At 39.2% G+C, this 14426-nt stretch overlaps 1 protein-coding gene across 7 annotated transcripts in view; it reads left to right on the forward strand.

Annotated features, from left to right (window-relative positions):
- The window catches only part of CARF (calcium responsive transcription factor), a 37122-nt gene extending 22969 nt beyond the window's left edge, over positions 1-14153 (forward strand). For 6 of the 7 annotated variants that reach the window (XM_032694072.1, XM_032694073.1, XM_032694076.1 and 3 more), the window contains 9 exons: positions 1439-1628; positions 4549-4669; positions 5583-5726; positions 6178-6411; positions 6810-6972; positions 7952-8027; positions 10227-10357; positions 11335-11698; positions 14018-14153. In XM_032694072.1, coding sequence (XP_032549963.1) covers positions 1439-1628; positions 4549-4669; positions 5583-5726; positions 6178-6411; positions 6810-6972; positions 7952-8027; positions 10227-10357; positions 11335-11698; positions 14018-14133 — 1539 coding nt within the window. In that variant the 3' untranslated portion in view covers positions 14134-14153. The remainder of the gene's footprint in view (positions 1-1438; positions 1629-4548; positions 4670-5582; positions 5727-6177; positions 6412-6809; positions 6973-7951; positions 8028-10226; positions 10358-11334; positions 11699-14017) is intronic. The other variant, XM_032694077.1, reaches the window with a different exon arrangement.
- The last annotated feature ends 273 nt before the right edge of the window (positions 14154-14426 follow it).

Below are 14426 nucleotides of genomic sequence, written 5' to 3' on the forward strand. Positions count from 1 at the left end.
CCCAGGTTTCTGTAAGGAAGGTAGTTCTGGTACTTCTCAGACTGCTTTGCTTCTCCTGGATTTTTCAGACTAAGTTTTGGACAGAAATGTTATTTTTAACTTCTAAGTAAACGATTGCCGACCTCTCTAGCTCTGCACAGCTGTGTGGGTGCGGCCTGTGCAGACTTTAACTGCTGGAGCAGTGTGCTGGCAGAGCAGGGGGTGCTGAAGTGTCAGCACCTTGTGGCTCCGAGTGACTCACATGCAGTGGACACACAGCCCTCAGTGTCTGGCCCTGTGCTCGCAGCAACACTGTGCTGGCCCAGTTCATGCACAAGATCTTTGTTGGTTCTTGGTTGATTTAGGTTTTGCACAGACATTTTGGTTTTCTTAGATGACTGAGGCAGGTTTTAGGCAGATGTCACTAAAGTATCTGTGCGATAACAATTTTGAAGAGACACCATTGCTGCTTTTTTTGTCAGTATTACTTAAACATCTGTCTGCTCTGTCACTGAAGGTGGCAAAAGAGTTCCATCAGACTTTGGTACTCATTCGGAGTGTGTTTGTCCCACAGACTGAGCTGGCAAACTACTCTGGGTGTTACATACAGCCGGTTGCCCAACCTGTCCCTGAGCTGCATATGAACGGAAGGAAGCATGGCATTCTGAGTTTGGGTGGAAAGTTCTCTGTCCCAGTAGTTTTGCTGATAGCTGGCTGGCCCTGGTAGACCAGCACTGAACCAGCTGTGATGGCACTGAGTAGCTGGATAACTACTTGGAGTCTAGTTAGATGCAGTTTTTGTGGAGTTGCCAAGATTGTAGCAGAGTTCATTGCAACCATCATCAGTTTGCACATGGCAGATCTGGTATAGTATGTTTCTGTGTAATGTTGAGAATCAAGAGTGCATTGAAGGCTGGGAGAGATATTATGTGGGACATTCCATTCAAAGTTAGTGCACTAAGTGGGTGAGACAGTTACTGGTGGTATAAGTGGGTGTATTCTGCTCCAGTGCAGTGGAGCATGTGTGTGTTGCAGTACATGCATAGACAATTATTAGTGGTTCAGAGGTTCTCTGTGGCTGTCAAGTGAAAAACTTCATCTAAGGCAAATTTGTGTAGGTGGTGACTGTACCCAAAGTGTGTACTGGGGGGAAACCACAGGAGTGAAGTTGTCCTATGGAAATCAGAGTTGGCAGTAACTGTAACTGTGTCAGGGGTTCTTGGTGTTCTTAGGGTCTTGGGTGGCTGAGAAACTCCTGACCTCAGTGGAGACCGCTCTGGTGTTAGATCCTACGTTAAATCTCTGTGAGGTACTAGTGTGGGGACAAAAAACATGAAACACCAAAAATCTGGGCCTGTGTTCTCACCTGCCAGAGTCCCTGACTGCTTTTGTTTTCTTGTGTAATGTTCAGCAGTCAGCTGGGTGAATAATCCTATTATTTCACCTCCTTTCCATGCAGAAAATTGGGGACTCGTACCGCGGCTATTGTGTGAGTGAGACAGAATTAGAGAGTGTTCTAACGCTACACAAGCAGCAAACACAAAGTGTCTGGGGGACACGCCAGTCTCCAAGCCCAGCCAAACCCGCCACACGGTTGATGTGGAAATCTCAGTATGTCCCATATGATGGGATCCCCTTTGTCAATGCAGGTAACTAACTTTTATTTTAATAACTGCTTTCAAAATTTCAACCTTAGCTTCCAACTGGCCATAAAGAGGAGTCTTTATGTTGTTCCTTAGTGTTGATGAAGTCAAGGCATAAACATAAAAAATTAGCAGCTTGGGCATTTCTGTGACACAGTCTGAAGGAGCTTGTTTTCTGAAACAAGAGGAAACATGTTTTTTGGGTTTTTTTATGTTTCGTTGTGATTATTTCCTTTTGTCCTTTAGGAATTAGTTAAGTACTGTTTGATGGGGGTTCATGTGATGAAATCTTTAGGTAGAGGTCCCATCTGCTCTATTAGGACATGAAAATGCTCATAAGGGTAAGAGCTTGTTCACTTATTCTTGCCTAACTTGAAGATCCTTTGAAGAGTTTGTTCCTCAGGAGTCAAGAAACTATTTAAGTTGCAACCTTTAAAAAAAGTAAATAAATTTTAAAAAACAACCAAACAAACATGAACATGCCTCAGCAGACAGATTTTTTTTTTTTAAATGAACATGAAGACTTCATAGGTTGGTAATTACATATTTAGCTCATGCAATGTTATGTGTTACTAAGAGTTAATTTGGATATAAAATGAATGGGGTTTAATTGTTACATAGAGTAAATGATTGGCAGGAATGTAGGTTATGTGCTTGGGTTTTTTCTTTTTTTTTTTTTTTCCCCTGAAAGTTACTGAAAAAGTGAAGTGTTAGCACCAGTTTTAAAGCTCCAGCCATAAACTGTGAGGTAAAAGAAAACAAAGTCAAAGCAACTCACACTTTTTTTTCCCCAACATGCATATGAGACATCTTTAGTTTCCTGTAAGATCTGCCTGATAAATGAGTTGCCCCGCAGGAAAATATTTACAGTAAAAAAACACACACTTTTTTTTTTAAAAGATGTAGGCTAATGGAAACTCAGATTATTAAACTGTAATATTTTTTGCTTTGCTCAGACCCCCAAACAGACATTTATGTTTCTAATGTGTTGTCTTTCCAGTGCATTTAGGTTTGGTTTATAACTCGTCTATGAAAAACATTCATTAAAATCCTTTTCACCTATAGAGCAGAGGCTGTAAATATGATTTACTGAACTGCACTTCAGATCCCATATAACTGAATTCTAAACTGTGCAGGACAAAGTGTTGTTCTTGAGGAATTTATCCTTTCTGCAAAAGTGGATCTAATCTGTAATAGCTTTCTTGCTGTGCTTCTGCAGCTATGGGGAAATAGAGAGAAGCTGGGTAGCTCCCCATGGTATAAAGCATTCACTAATCATCAAAATCTTGATTGTTATTTTTAGTGAGAATTTTGGATAGTTGAAGCTTTTGTTAAACAAGGTCCCTATCAAACTGGTTTTGAGATTCAGTTTAGCAAAGACTGGTTTAAAGCTGTTGAAGTCTTTTCAATCCTGAAATTTACATTTTAAGTTTGTATGTTAAAATGTTTGTTAATGTTTGATTGTTAAAAATGAGACATGTTTGTTATACATAATTAGATTTTTTTTCATTATTTTTTTAATGTCATTTATTGCCCTGAGGCAATAAATCATTTGATATCTTATGGAAGCAGATTATGTTCCTGTTGTAATACTTAAAAAGGTTTTGGTTATGTCACTTGTGGTATAGGCAACTGCTTGCCTGACAAATAAAAGGTAATTAAACATGACATGGAAGAAATTTGGAAAACGTTCCCTTCTTGACTACGTTAATGCTTTGCTTGTTACCTCTTTTTTTAGAGGTCTGATTGCAATTCACTTACTTCAGGTTTAGAGCAAAGCTGCGTTTGTTTAAGCCTGTCTAGTTTTGTGTGGGTATGCTGCACTGAAACTCTGTTATTTGGCAGTTAAGATAGCTCTGACTTGCAGTTAAGAATTTATGGGACAGACTGGTCTGAAGTGTTGATTTAAGCCAGGGGGCTGGAAATGGCTGCTAACCTGCTGTCGTGGTTTAACCCCAGCTGGAAACAACCACAGAGCCATTCGTTCTTTCCTCCTGGTGGGATGGGGGAGAGGATCTGAAGGGTAGAAGTGAGAAAACTCGTGGGTTGAGATAAAGGCAGTTTAGAAGGTTAAGGAAAAACTGTGCACACAAGCAAAGCAAAATAAGGAATTCACTCATAACTTCCCGTCATCAGGTGTGTGTCCAGCCATCCCTAGGAAAGCGGGGCTCCATCACCTCTAATGCTGACTTGGAAAGACAAATACTATACCTCTGAATGCCCGCCTCTTCCTCCTTCTTCCCCCAGCTCTGTACGCTGAACATGAGGCCATATGGTATATTCCATCCCATATTCCATGACTTTGGTCAGTTTGAGACAGCTGTCCTGGCTGTGTCCCCTCCCAGTTTCTTGTGCCCCTCAGCCTCCTTACCTGTGGGGTGCAGTGAGAGGCAGCAAAGACCTTGACTCAGTGTAAGCCCTGCTCAGCAGTAACTAAACATCCCCATGTTATCAGCACTGTTTTCAGCACAAATCCAAAACACAGCCTCATACTGGCTACTGTGAAGAAAATTAAAACTCAGTCCCAGCCAAAACCAGCACACATTTGATTTCAGCTGTGAATTTTCTCTGTTATTTTGGGGATTCTGCTTCTTTTATGTTTATTACCAGCATTGTGCTCCTTTGGTAATTTTCTCATCTTATAAAGTATTGGTGTTCACTAGGGCAGAATCTCATATTTTGCCTTCACATATGTTGCAGGAGTGTTATGAGGTGTAACAGGTTTGAGAAATGCATAGTAAATGCTCAGAGAAGCATTTGCACTGTATTTGCTTGCTACACCTAAGCGTTCTGTCTTCTGAACAGTCCGATGGCAAACAGAAATGTTCTGTTTCAGAACTCTCATCTCTTCTGTAGTTACTGTTTTACTGTAAAAAATTCAGTTATTGCTGGAATAAATATAGAGTGAATTGCTTTCTGTTTCCAGGAAGCAGAGCCATTGTAATGGAGTGTCAATATGGGCCAAGGAGGAAAGGTTTCCAGCCCAAAAAAGCTGGTGAGCAGGAAAGCACCTCTGGCCATCTGTACAAAGCCACTTGTCCAGCAAGGTATGAATTATCTATAAAGCTGTAAGAGTGACTCAGCATCCTAAGAAAGTGTTCTTTCTGTGAGTTGGGACAGAGCACTCTTTTGGGGTGGTAGCTGATACTCTCTGCTGTAGCTCTTGCTTCATCTCCTTGGGAACTTGAGGTCAATACTCATTTAGAGAGAAGGAGGAAATGCTGTCCTGTTTGACTCAATAAGGCTGAGATCTGATAGATTGCCTGGATGCAAAGTAGCAGCACATCACTATATGAAATAGAAATAAGAATCATTATCTACCTGAGCATTAGTAAGTTATTGTGATGTCCTTTAGCAAGCATTTCGGGTCATAAAACTTTGTCATATTATTTATTGTTTTTTCTTCAGGCTTTTAATTGCATTGATATCAGTCAATCAGCCTAGTTTAGCACATGTCCTGTGTGCTGAAGACATTACAGTTCTTCCTGTTCACTGAGGAGTTTCCCCTTATCCAGCACTAATGGTTTTTTCCCTAATCCTTGAGCGTCCTCCTGGGTGCTCGTTCAGTTTTTACTGATCTAAGAGTGTGTTCACCTCAACAGTTGTAGCTAAGTATGTATGTGCTCAATTCTGCACAGCTGGGTGAACTGCAGTCTGTTCACAAATGGTGTGTGCTTTTACTATGCTGAGAGACAGAGGGTTTTTTCTGAGGAGCAAAATCACACTGACTGAGCGGCTGCCAGACCAGAACAGAAGTGTGTCTGTATGCATCCACCTCTATTGAAGTGTCTTTAAGAATTCTACAGTTATTTTAGAGGCTCCTTCCTCCCTGCATCACTCTGCTCAAACTTCTATTCTAGTGTCTGATATGAAGATGGGGATTTTGCCTTTCCCCTCCCAAGGACAAAGTATACTGATGGAGAATTTTTTTTTTATTCCCCCTGCCTTCCCCCTTGGAAGAATCTATATTAAAAAGGTTCAGAAGTTTCCAGAATACAGGGTTCCTACTGATCCTAAAATTGACAAGAAAATCATAAGAATGGAGCAGGAGAAAGCATTCAACATTCTGAAGAAGAACTTGATAGATGCTGGTGGTATCCTCAGGTGAAACTTCCACTTTTTTTCTTTATTTTCACAAATGAATCAAAAAAGAGCAATGTTTTGCTAGGTTTGCTTTATTTTTTACTTAGTCACTTATTAAGGCTTTTGATTAAAATCAATAGTAAAAAAATCCCACAATGTCAGTAAGACTCCTGTAGCTCTGAAGTATTCATTTGGTAAATGTGTTAAGCACCAAGTGGTGGAACTTCAGCAGGTGTTTTCATGCAGATAGAAACAGTTGTATTATTGGAGGGTTTGAGCTAGTTTATTTTGCATTGAAAGGTGTGAGAGGACTGTGAGTTGTGAAAGACATTAGGGCCCTGAGTTCTGAAAGCGTCAAAACTTAACATTGCTCTAACTAGGTTGTTTGTGGTTGTCAGACTGTTCCCCTAAGACACCAAATTTTTTGCCTTTGCTTGAGAATTGTGTGTTTAAACTCTTTCCTTCTTGCCAGGTGGTATGTACAGTTACCCACTCAGCAAGCTCACCAATACCATGAAATGGAAACATCCTGCCTCCCTCCTTCACCCTCCCATTTTCCTGTGTCTTCTCCTGAGGAGGAGGAGGAGGTTGTTAGAGATGAGAACTGTGCTCTGCCTTCTCGACTTCATCCTCAAGTGGCAGACAAGATCCGAGAACTGGTGTCTCAGGGGATAGAGCAGGTCTATGCAGTGAGGAAGCAACTAAGGTACAGAACTGTCTGGAATGCTCTCAGTCTGTAGTGCTGTATCTACTCTTGCGTTTGATTAATTTGGTTTGCAACTAAATGGTTGCAAATGCTGCTGCACCACTGGGTGTATTTCCCAGGTGTCATGAGACTGTTTTTCCCAGCTTTTATCTTCTCTTTCCGTAGTGTTGTTGGTAGCCACCAAGAGCTGCTGTACTCTTTAAATATACTTAAATAAATGGGGATTTTAAATTCCAAACTCTGTAGCAGATGCACAAGGAACTGGCAGAAGATCATCTAGCTTGCTTTTGTCTTGTCATTGCAACAAGGGGAGGGAGAAGGTAGTGGTGTCTCTAACAGAGGGAAATAGCACAATGTATTTAAATATGCATATTTGAATGTCCTTTCACATGTGACAGAAAGTATGTGGAAAGAGAGTTATTCACGCCTGATGAAGTGCCAGAAAGACATAATCTGTCCTTCTTCCCCACTGTGAATGACATCAAGAACCACATTCATGAAGTACAGAAGTCTCTAAGGAATGGAGAGATGGTGTATAATTCAGAAAGTATCCCAGCAATGGTATGTTAGCCTTTGTGTATCTTTTTGATTATTGGAGTTATACTAGAAGTGTTGTTTTTAATTTGTACCATTTTGCTGTATTTCTTTAAAAATTCTCTATGACTTTATATTTCCAGCAGCAATATTTTCACTGGAATCTCTGGCTGAGCACAGTTGGATTAAATGTGAATAAAACCTTCTGACCTTCTTCAGTATTTATCTCATCAGCATTAGATTGCTCTTATTTGATTGACAAATTATACAATACTAGCACTTCATAATGCCCATGAACCGGAAGCCATGTGGTGTAGAAAAATTGGCTTATGGCAGAAAATTTTATTCATGTCTTTGTCATCATCTGTTTTGAAGAAGTTACTACTACTTTTCCGTATCTGAAAAAATGGGGGTGAGGTGTGTCTGAGGTGCAGTCGAAATTAGGGCTTACATGACATTTTGAATGTGTAAACGTTAGTAAACGCTCTTTATAGCAAGTGAAGTAAGCTTGAAGTCAATACTTCTGAATGCTCAGTAACTCTCAGATGTTTCTTAATTTTCTTCCACGTATTGACTCATAAAGGATACACAGTGATCCTAGTTTTCCCAGTTATGAGTGTGACTACTAAGAAACTGCTGATTTAAAATCAGCTTTGACAAACTCTTCTGTTAAATCATGCTGTGTCATCAGTCTTTTCCTTCTCCCTATACTGCTGTGGCCCAGGTGAGTGAGTGTTCTTGTTGGTTAGCCAAATGGTTTGGCTGTTTTCTATTTTAAAGTCTTTAAACTGTCATGAGCAGACTTCAGCCTTCCTGATATAGTGTAATGTTCACAATATTTTTTTTTTTTTTTTGGTAAATCAAGAGCTCCCAAAACGCATAGGTATAAGAAAATAAGGAAGTGTAGTTTTAGACATTGTTTTCTTACAGGTCCTGTATTGAGCCTGTGTTCCTGCAGTAGACAAGCTTGTACCCTTTCTGAGAACTGAGATCTTTTTCCTTTCAGCTGCAATGGACCACAGACAGTGGGAATGTCCTCACAGAAACAGTGACTGTTACGTTTGCCTCACCACCTTCAGATGGTAGGACTGTATGGATAACCTAGCTGTCTTCAAATGTGTTTTATTAGCTATGTCACAGAAGTTCAGTTTTATTCCAGAGAAATTGCTGCCATGTTCTGTCACTCAGCTGAACTTAAGAAGGATTATTTTGTCATAACTATTTTCATTTGCTTTTTTTAACTATTTGACTGCGTGTGTGGAAAAATATGTAGTCATGATGTTGTTGGAAGAAGTACTAAAATAATGAATTTGGCTTTTATTTAGCAGCCTCAAGCAATTAAAAATTTTAATGGGATGGTTGTGTGAAAAGAACATTTTATCTTGAATGAAGATGCTAATAACACCTGTCAAGAGAATTAAATTAGACTCAGCTTGAACAGTGTCCCTCTTTTTTAAGAAAGTCTTGTTTTTTAGGAAAAAAGAAATTTGCAATGTGAGCAGACTTACTGCAGTTAAGCTTTCATGCCTGTGTTAATATTGCTATTACTGTGCTCTTATGGAGAAACACAGAATAGTTGTGCCCTCAACAGCTGTGACAGAGCTCAGCAGGATGACTTTTGGTATGAACTGAGTGCTGGAGAAGGTTCAGGAAGAGACTAATTCTTGGTTTCTTTGTTTTACACAGATAATTCTCTAAGACAAAGTAGCCTATCAAATGTGTAAACATCCATCCAGTGACATACTGAATTTTACAGGAAGCCAGAGAGTTGGTTTTGTTTAGTTTTATGCACATGTGCACCAACTCAGTGAAAATAAGCAGATACTCTAATTGCAGCATGTCTTGTCTTCCTTTATATGTGTGGGTATGTGTTTGTACATATATCAAACACATGTTTATAATTGTATTACAAGTCTAAGGAAAAAAAGAAGCCTGACTTTCTAAAAATGAGCTCTTATTAATGTTTGTGAAGTGGTAGCAAGGGAAAACAACATTGACTTTCATGACTACTCTTTGTATATGGCTTTTTTTAAATTTCAACTTGTGCCAAATGGGGACGACTTTACATTTAAGAAATCAGGCAATAACGGAACTTCTTGTGCAGAACTCCATATCTCCATGGGATACAACTTCCTCTGCAGCAGGTATATCAGGAGTTGAACTATTAGCTTTATTCCTGGGCATGTTGCTGTAAAATACAACCTAAGGAAAGAACTACCATCTCTTCCTGCATATGAACATTCACATATGCATATGGATATTAAAAAGAGCCTGAATATTTGAAGTAGTTGTGTTCAAGGAGATTTATACAGAGTATCTTGTGGTCAGTTGTGATAAAGAGTTAAGAGTTTGCAGATCAGTATGTATGTTGAAAAATGGATCTCCCCTCAGATTGCTGAAACTTTTTCTGTGATTTTCTGATAAGAAAGCATTTTGCAATTGACCATTCTCAATTTTTGCCATTTACCAGACTAGTCTGCATTCACAGGGCAAGCTCTTCTTTTGCTGTTATAACAGTGAAACTCCTAAATAAAAGGCTGAGCAATGTCTACTTGTGTCTGCATAAATCTTAACCAGAATATTCTGGGTGGCTCAAACAGGAAATGAAATGATCCCATGAGAAGTTTTCTTGCAGAGATTGCTACAAGTGAATCTCAGTTTTTACAAGCCTTCAGGAAATGAAGTCCATCATTCTTACACTAAATAAGAATTTTGAGGATATGATGTAATCTGTAGGCTGAAAGGCCTCCAGATAAATGGACTTTTGATGATATTGCATAGAAGTTATGCTAAGATTGGAACAAGATTGGAAGGGAGTGGTGAGACAGAAAATTTCCTGTGTAGTTTTTTTTTTTTTGGAAGACAGCCCCTTTTTTTTTTGATACCTGTCTGTTACTGAGCCCTTACTGAGGTGTAGATGTTGTCAAATTATTTGTTTGCTGCTTTGCTAGAAATGTTTCAGCCTTTGTTCTGTAACTACAAATTCAAAGCACAGTGTAGGGTGCAATTACTTTGCTCTCAAGAACAGATTTATTGGTGCTTCTGGTTTTTGCTCTGTGTAGATACATACAATCTTCCTACAGTATTGGTTTTTTTCTCATACACAATCTTTTTTCTTTAGCATCCAGGTTCTGCAAAGAAAACAGCATTTATGTATATATATGCCTTCTGTGTATCTATATTGAGATTGAAGGGGTTTGTTTGGTTTGCAAGGGAAGCTTTTATTAAACGGGAAGAAGAAATTTGGCCTAACTGTCTGCTTCCTCTCTTTGGCACTGTAGGGAGCTCAGGAGGGGAGTCAGTCATCACCAAAGCAGAATCCAACCAGAGTGGGGAGTCCTTGCCACCAGAAACAGCCCAGCTGTTGTCTTCACTGTCTTCACTTCAGCCCAAGATATTTGCACAACTTCAGGTACAGTCGTTTACAGAACGCTGTGCTGGAAGTGCTGAGGGTCGGCTGAGAACAGCAAGTTCCCTCTCAGCTAATCCCAAACACTATCTAGGTAACTCAGGGCTGTGAACTCGGGCATGTCACATGTAGCTGTGGTGCAGGGGATCCCACTACCGGCTGCCAACACTTTGAAGTTCGGGTCTCTTGTGAAGGCAAAACCAAGAAGATGAAGGTAGTGGGTTTCTGCTTCAAACCCAGTGCCTGTTCATTTTCCATATGGTCCAGTCATTTCATAATGAAAATGCTGCAAAACTGAGGGGAGATAGGTCAGTCTTATTTATTCCATTTAAATCCTTCTCCAGCCTCTTAAGAAAATATATTGAAGTCCTAAAACTGCTCCTAGCTCAGATCTGTAAACGTCCGGGTTGAAAGGCTAAAGGGTGGAGATAAGAATGTCATGCTAAAAGAGCTTCTTCTAAAGCTCATTTACCTTCAAAGCTGGCTCTCTTAGCTTTCTTCCCTAGCTGCTTTGAAAAGCTACTTTCATACTTCCTGAGCCCCAGTGAAATGCACAATATTTTCCCTAGAAATACAGTCTGCACTAAGATGCTGTTCTACTTGGGGTTTCCCTCTCTTTCTGAAGACAGCCTGGCTCCACCTCATACTGGTGTTTTTTTTAAAGCAGTATGCTTAGCATAGATTACCCACGTCTTGTTGGAATGGGCAGTATTGGGGAATGGTTTGAAACTGAGTATCAATCCAAAATTAGAGCTTCGTGGTCATAAGCAGTCTTCTAGATGCTGTTAGATACCATTGTCCTAATTGTTTTTAAATACATTTTGAGCCTAGGGTTGCTGGGATTGACTATTCAAAAGAGACTGTGTGTAGGAAGTTGGAAGCTATCCACTTCCAGCACTGCAAAATATGTACTGTTAAATGCAAACTCCTTCTGCTATAAATAAAAATATATGTTAGTACTTCTGCCTTCTCTTTCACAGGGATTACAGCTGCAGTCAGCATTTACCTCCACAAATGGATCAACTGCCCTGATAGCTGTAAATAACCATTCCCCTCCCAGCCCTGCAAGTCTCCTGGATTCCCTAGGGAGTGCAATAACCAGCCATTCTCTACCACGTAATCAGGGACATAACCTGCAAGCAGGTGCTGGCCCAACACAGCACGGTGCTGCTGCCTCTGCTTTTGGGACTCCACCTGGCTCTGATCAAAGTCTGGCCACCATGGGCCAATTGGTACCAGCTGGAGGCGTAAATGACTCCAGAAGCCTGGAAGGAGTCCATCAGATTCTCTTGGGAGATGTACAGACTATTCCAGTTCAGATTGTGGACAACCACCCAGCACTTAGTAAGTCGCAGTTTTCTCCGTAAAATGTAAATATAGAAAATAAAGTGGATTTTGTTCTGTGTGGCTTGAAAGGAGAGAAATGTGTTGATAACAGGGAACTCCAGCATAGACTTCTTTCAGCTGATTCTAATTAGTTTTTACTGTATTAAAAAGAAAGAAACAAACAAAAACCACAAAAAAAGCAGCCCCAAAAAAACAAAAACCACCAAAAAAAGCCCCAAACTTATCTTTTGCTTCAAAAAGACACTTGTCAGTTTCTTTGACCAAATACCAACTTATTTGTTAAACACAATGTTTTTGCCAAAAATTCTAATATTTAGCTATAATTATGATCTTCAAAATTTTTTTTGGGGAAAAATAAAAATAGGAAATAAGCAATACTGAATCTAGTTATAACTCTTTGGAAAGAAATATGGGGATTTTGATGACTTCTTTGTTTACACCATCCCAGCAGATTTCTGAAAATTTTTAATAATGTTTTACTAAAATTCTGTGGTCATCAATATGCTTTAGAAATGGTCAGATGGAGTTGTATGTAATTGCTTGGAATTTCAAACTACTCTTTGAAAACAGTTTTTAAAAAATACGCAATAAATCCTGTAAATAACTTCCTATCAAAATTGAAGGCTCCTTAAAACCACTGCTAACAAATATCAATAGCCTTTGAATTCTCTGCCATGGAACCTGATTGAGAATGGAAGCTTGCATTCCCATGGACTGATTTTTAATTTTGGGTGACGAAAACCTATTAGATGTGAACCACACATAGATCAGCACAACGTGGTCTTTTGACTACCTGGAGAGTCTGAAACATTAGCTGTGCAATGCTTTATTATTTCTGTATTATCTTTTCTTGTCATCTGTGACTTTTAGAAAGATGACTCGAGTAGTTCTGCAGGAACATCTGGCTAAAGATGTGCTAGATCAGAGCTACACCTTCATAATGACGTAATGATAATTGTCTCCATACGTACCAATGACTTCTGCGGGTCAGCAAAACTTTATTTCCTTTTTATTTCTTCATGTATTCTTATCTTTTCATTTTCAGAATATTATGTAATTTAATATAAATTAAGGGTACATGAGGAAATATACTGAAATTCGCATGTGTTGAAGTGATAATGGGTTATTTTACTGTGGCAGTATTGTCAAAGTTAAATTTAAGAGATTTTCTGCCTGTTGTACTCAAGGGCTTGTGTAACCGGTTGTTTTCCCTTTTAAAATTGGACTTCTCTCCTGAGAAATTCTTTTTTTTTCAGGGTAAAATAATTTCAGAGATGTTATCAAATGTTTAACCAATTTGCTCAGTCTAGATGTTGATGCATCTCAAAAATTTTTGTATGTGACAAGTGTTGTAAGTTAATTTTCAGAAGAAACATTATTTTACTCATAAAGAAATGTAATCAAATATAAAATTATATAACTGCAAGAACTAAACTCCCTGTTCTTTTGGGCTTTCCTTTTTTCTCTGCTGAAGGTCTCAAACTGTCCTCACCAGCTTGAATCTGGAAGTTGCAAGAATATCGGTGCCTTTTCTAAGTCAGTGGAGGAATTGCCTATGAAATTTTTGGGGGGTTTTTGTTTGGGGTTTTTTCCCCCCAGAGACAAATTCTTTGGTGAGCAGGTCAAAAACGAGCCTAGACTGAAGGGGGAATAATGCTGCAGGAGGAAACACTATAAACTTGAACTTAGCATTTCAGTCAATGTGTATTTCAAGATTTTTTTTCTCTCCTCCATGTCTGCTTACACTTATGCACACGTGGACTTGGTTAAAATTATCCTCTGTGTTCTGGGTTTTCTCATTTCTAAGTGCTAGCTTAAGAGTAGGCTATTTCCTGCTAAAATGGGTGTGCAGCCATTGAGAAATGGCCAGTTGTGCCTGAAGTGTAAGTCATTCTCTAAATCAACATGCTTTGGAGTTAATTTTTTCAGCAATAGCACCTCCATTTCTCTGTGGAAAAGAACCTCACAGCAAACCCCAGGAATTAAGATGGTAGCTTTGTTTTTTCCATGGGAAAGAGAAAAGACATTTTGTGTGAAAGTGATTTTATATCTCCAAACATTTTTTAATAAGATGTTTTAACTATTGTTACTCAAGGGGGGCCTTACTGTAGTAAATTCATGTCAACTTGCAATGTCTTAGAGCACAGTAGGTGATGTAACTGGCTGTCAAGCTAAACAGCAGTTAACTTCATATATGCCTTGCCTATTAGCTTGAGTTCCTGAAATGCTTTTCTTTTAAATGCATACAGTTATTGGGGCTGAAGCATTGTCAGTGGAGTTTGAACTTCAGTGTTTGATTTTTGTTTTGTTTTTAAGCTGAAGAAAATACAGAGGGTATTACCTGTGAGAGCCAAGTTAAACAAGAGCCAAGAGAAAAAGCGTTGTCTGTGGAGCCAGATAAAATCAGAGACTGCAATAGTTCCTCACCATAGTTCTTCACCTTCACCTGTAAAGCCTGAAAGGATTTTTCAAATTGGAGAACTCTAATGTCTTGGAAGGAAAGGCAGGTGCTCTCAAAGTCCTGCCATTCTTTTTTAATTGTATTGTGATATTCAGACTAAGCATACTTTAGAGTTGTTCTGGCAGAAAGCTGTTTTGATTTGACTGATGTGGCTCACTGCCAATTCCAGGTCATTCAGTTGCCCTGTGGAACACCACCTCTCTCTTCTGTTTCAAGCTTTGAGTAATTTGGGTGCTATCCAAATGGCCCATTTTGGTTAATGTT

Source organism: Chiroxiphia lanceolata, chromosome 7 (genome assembly GCF_009829145.1).
Source record: "Chiroxiphia lanceolata isolate bChiLan1 chromosome 7, bChiLan1.pri, whole genome shotgun sequence".
Taxonomy (NCBI): Eukaryota; Metazoa; Chordata; class Aves; order Passeriformes; family Pipridae; genus Chiroxiphia; species Chiroxiphia lanceolata.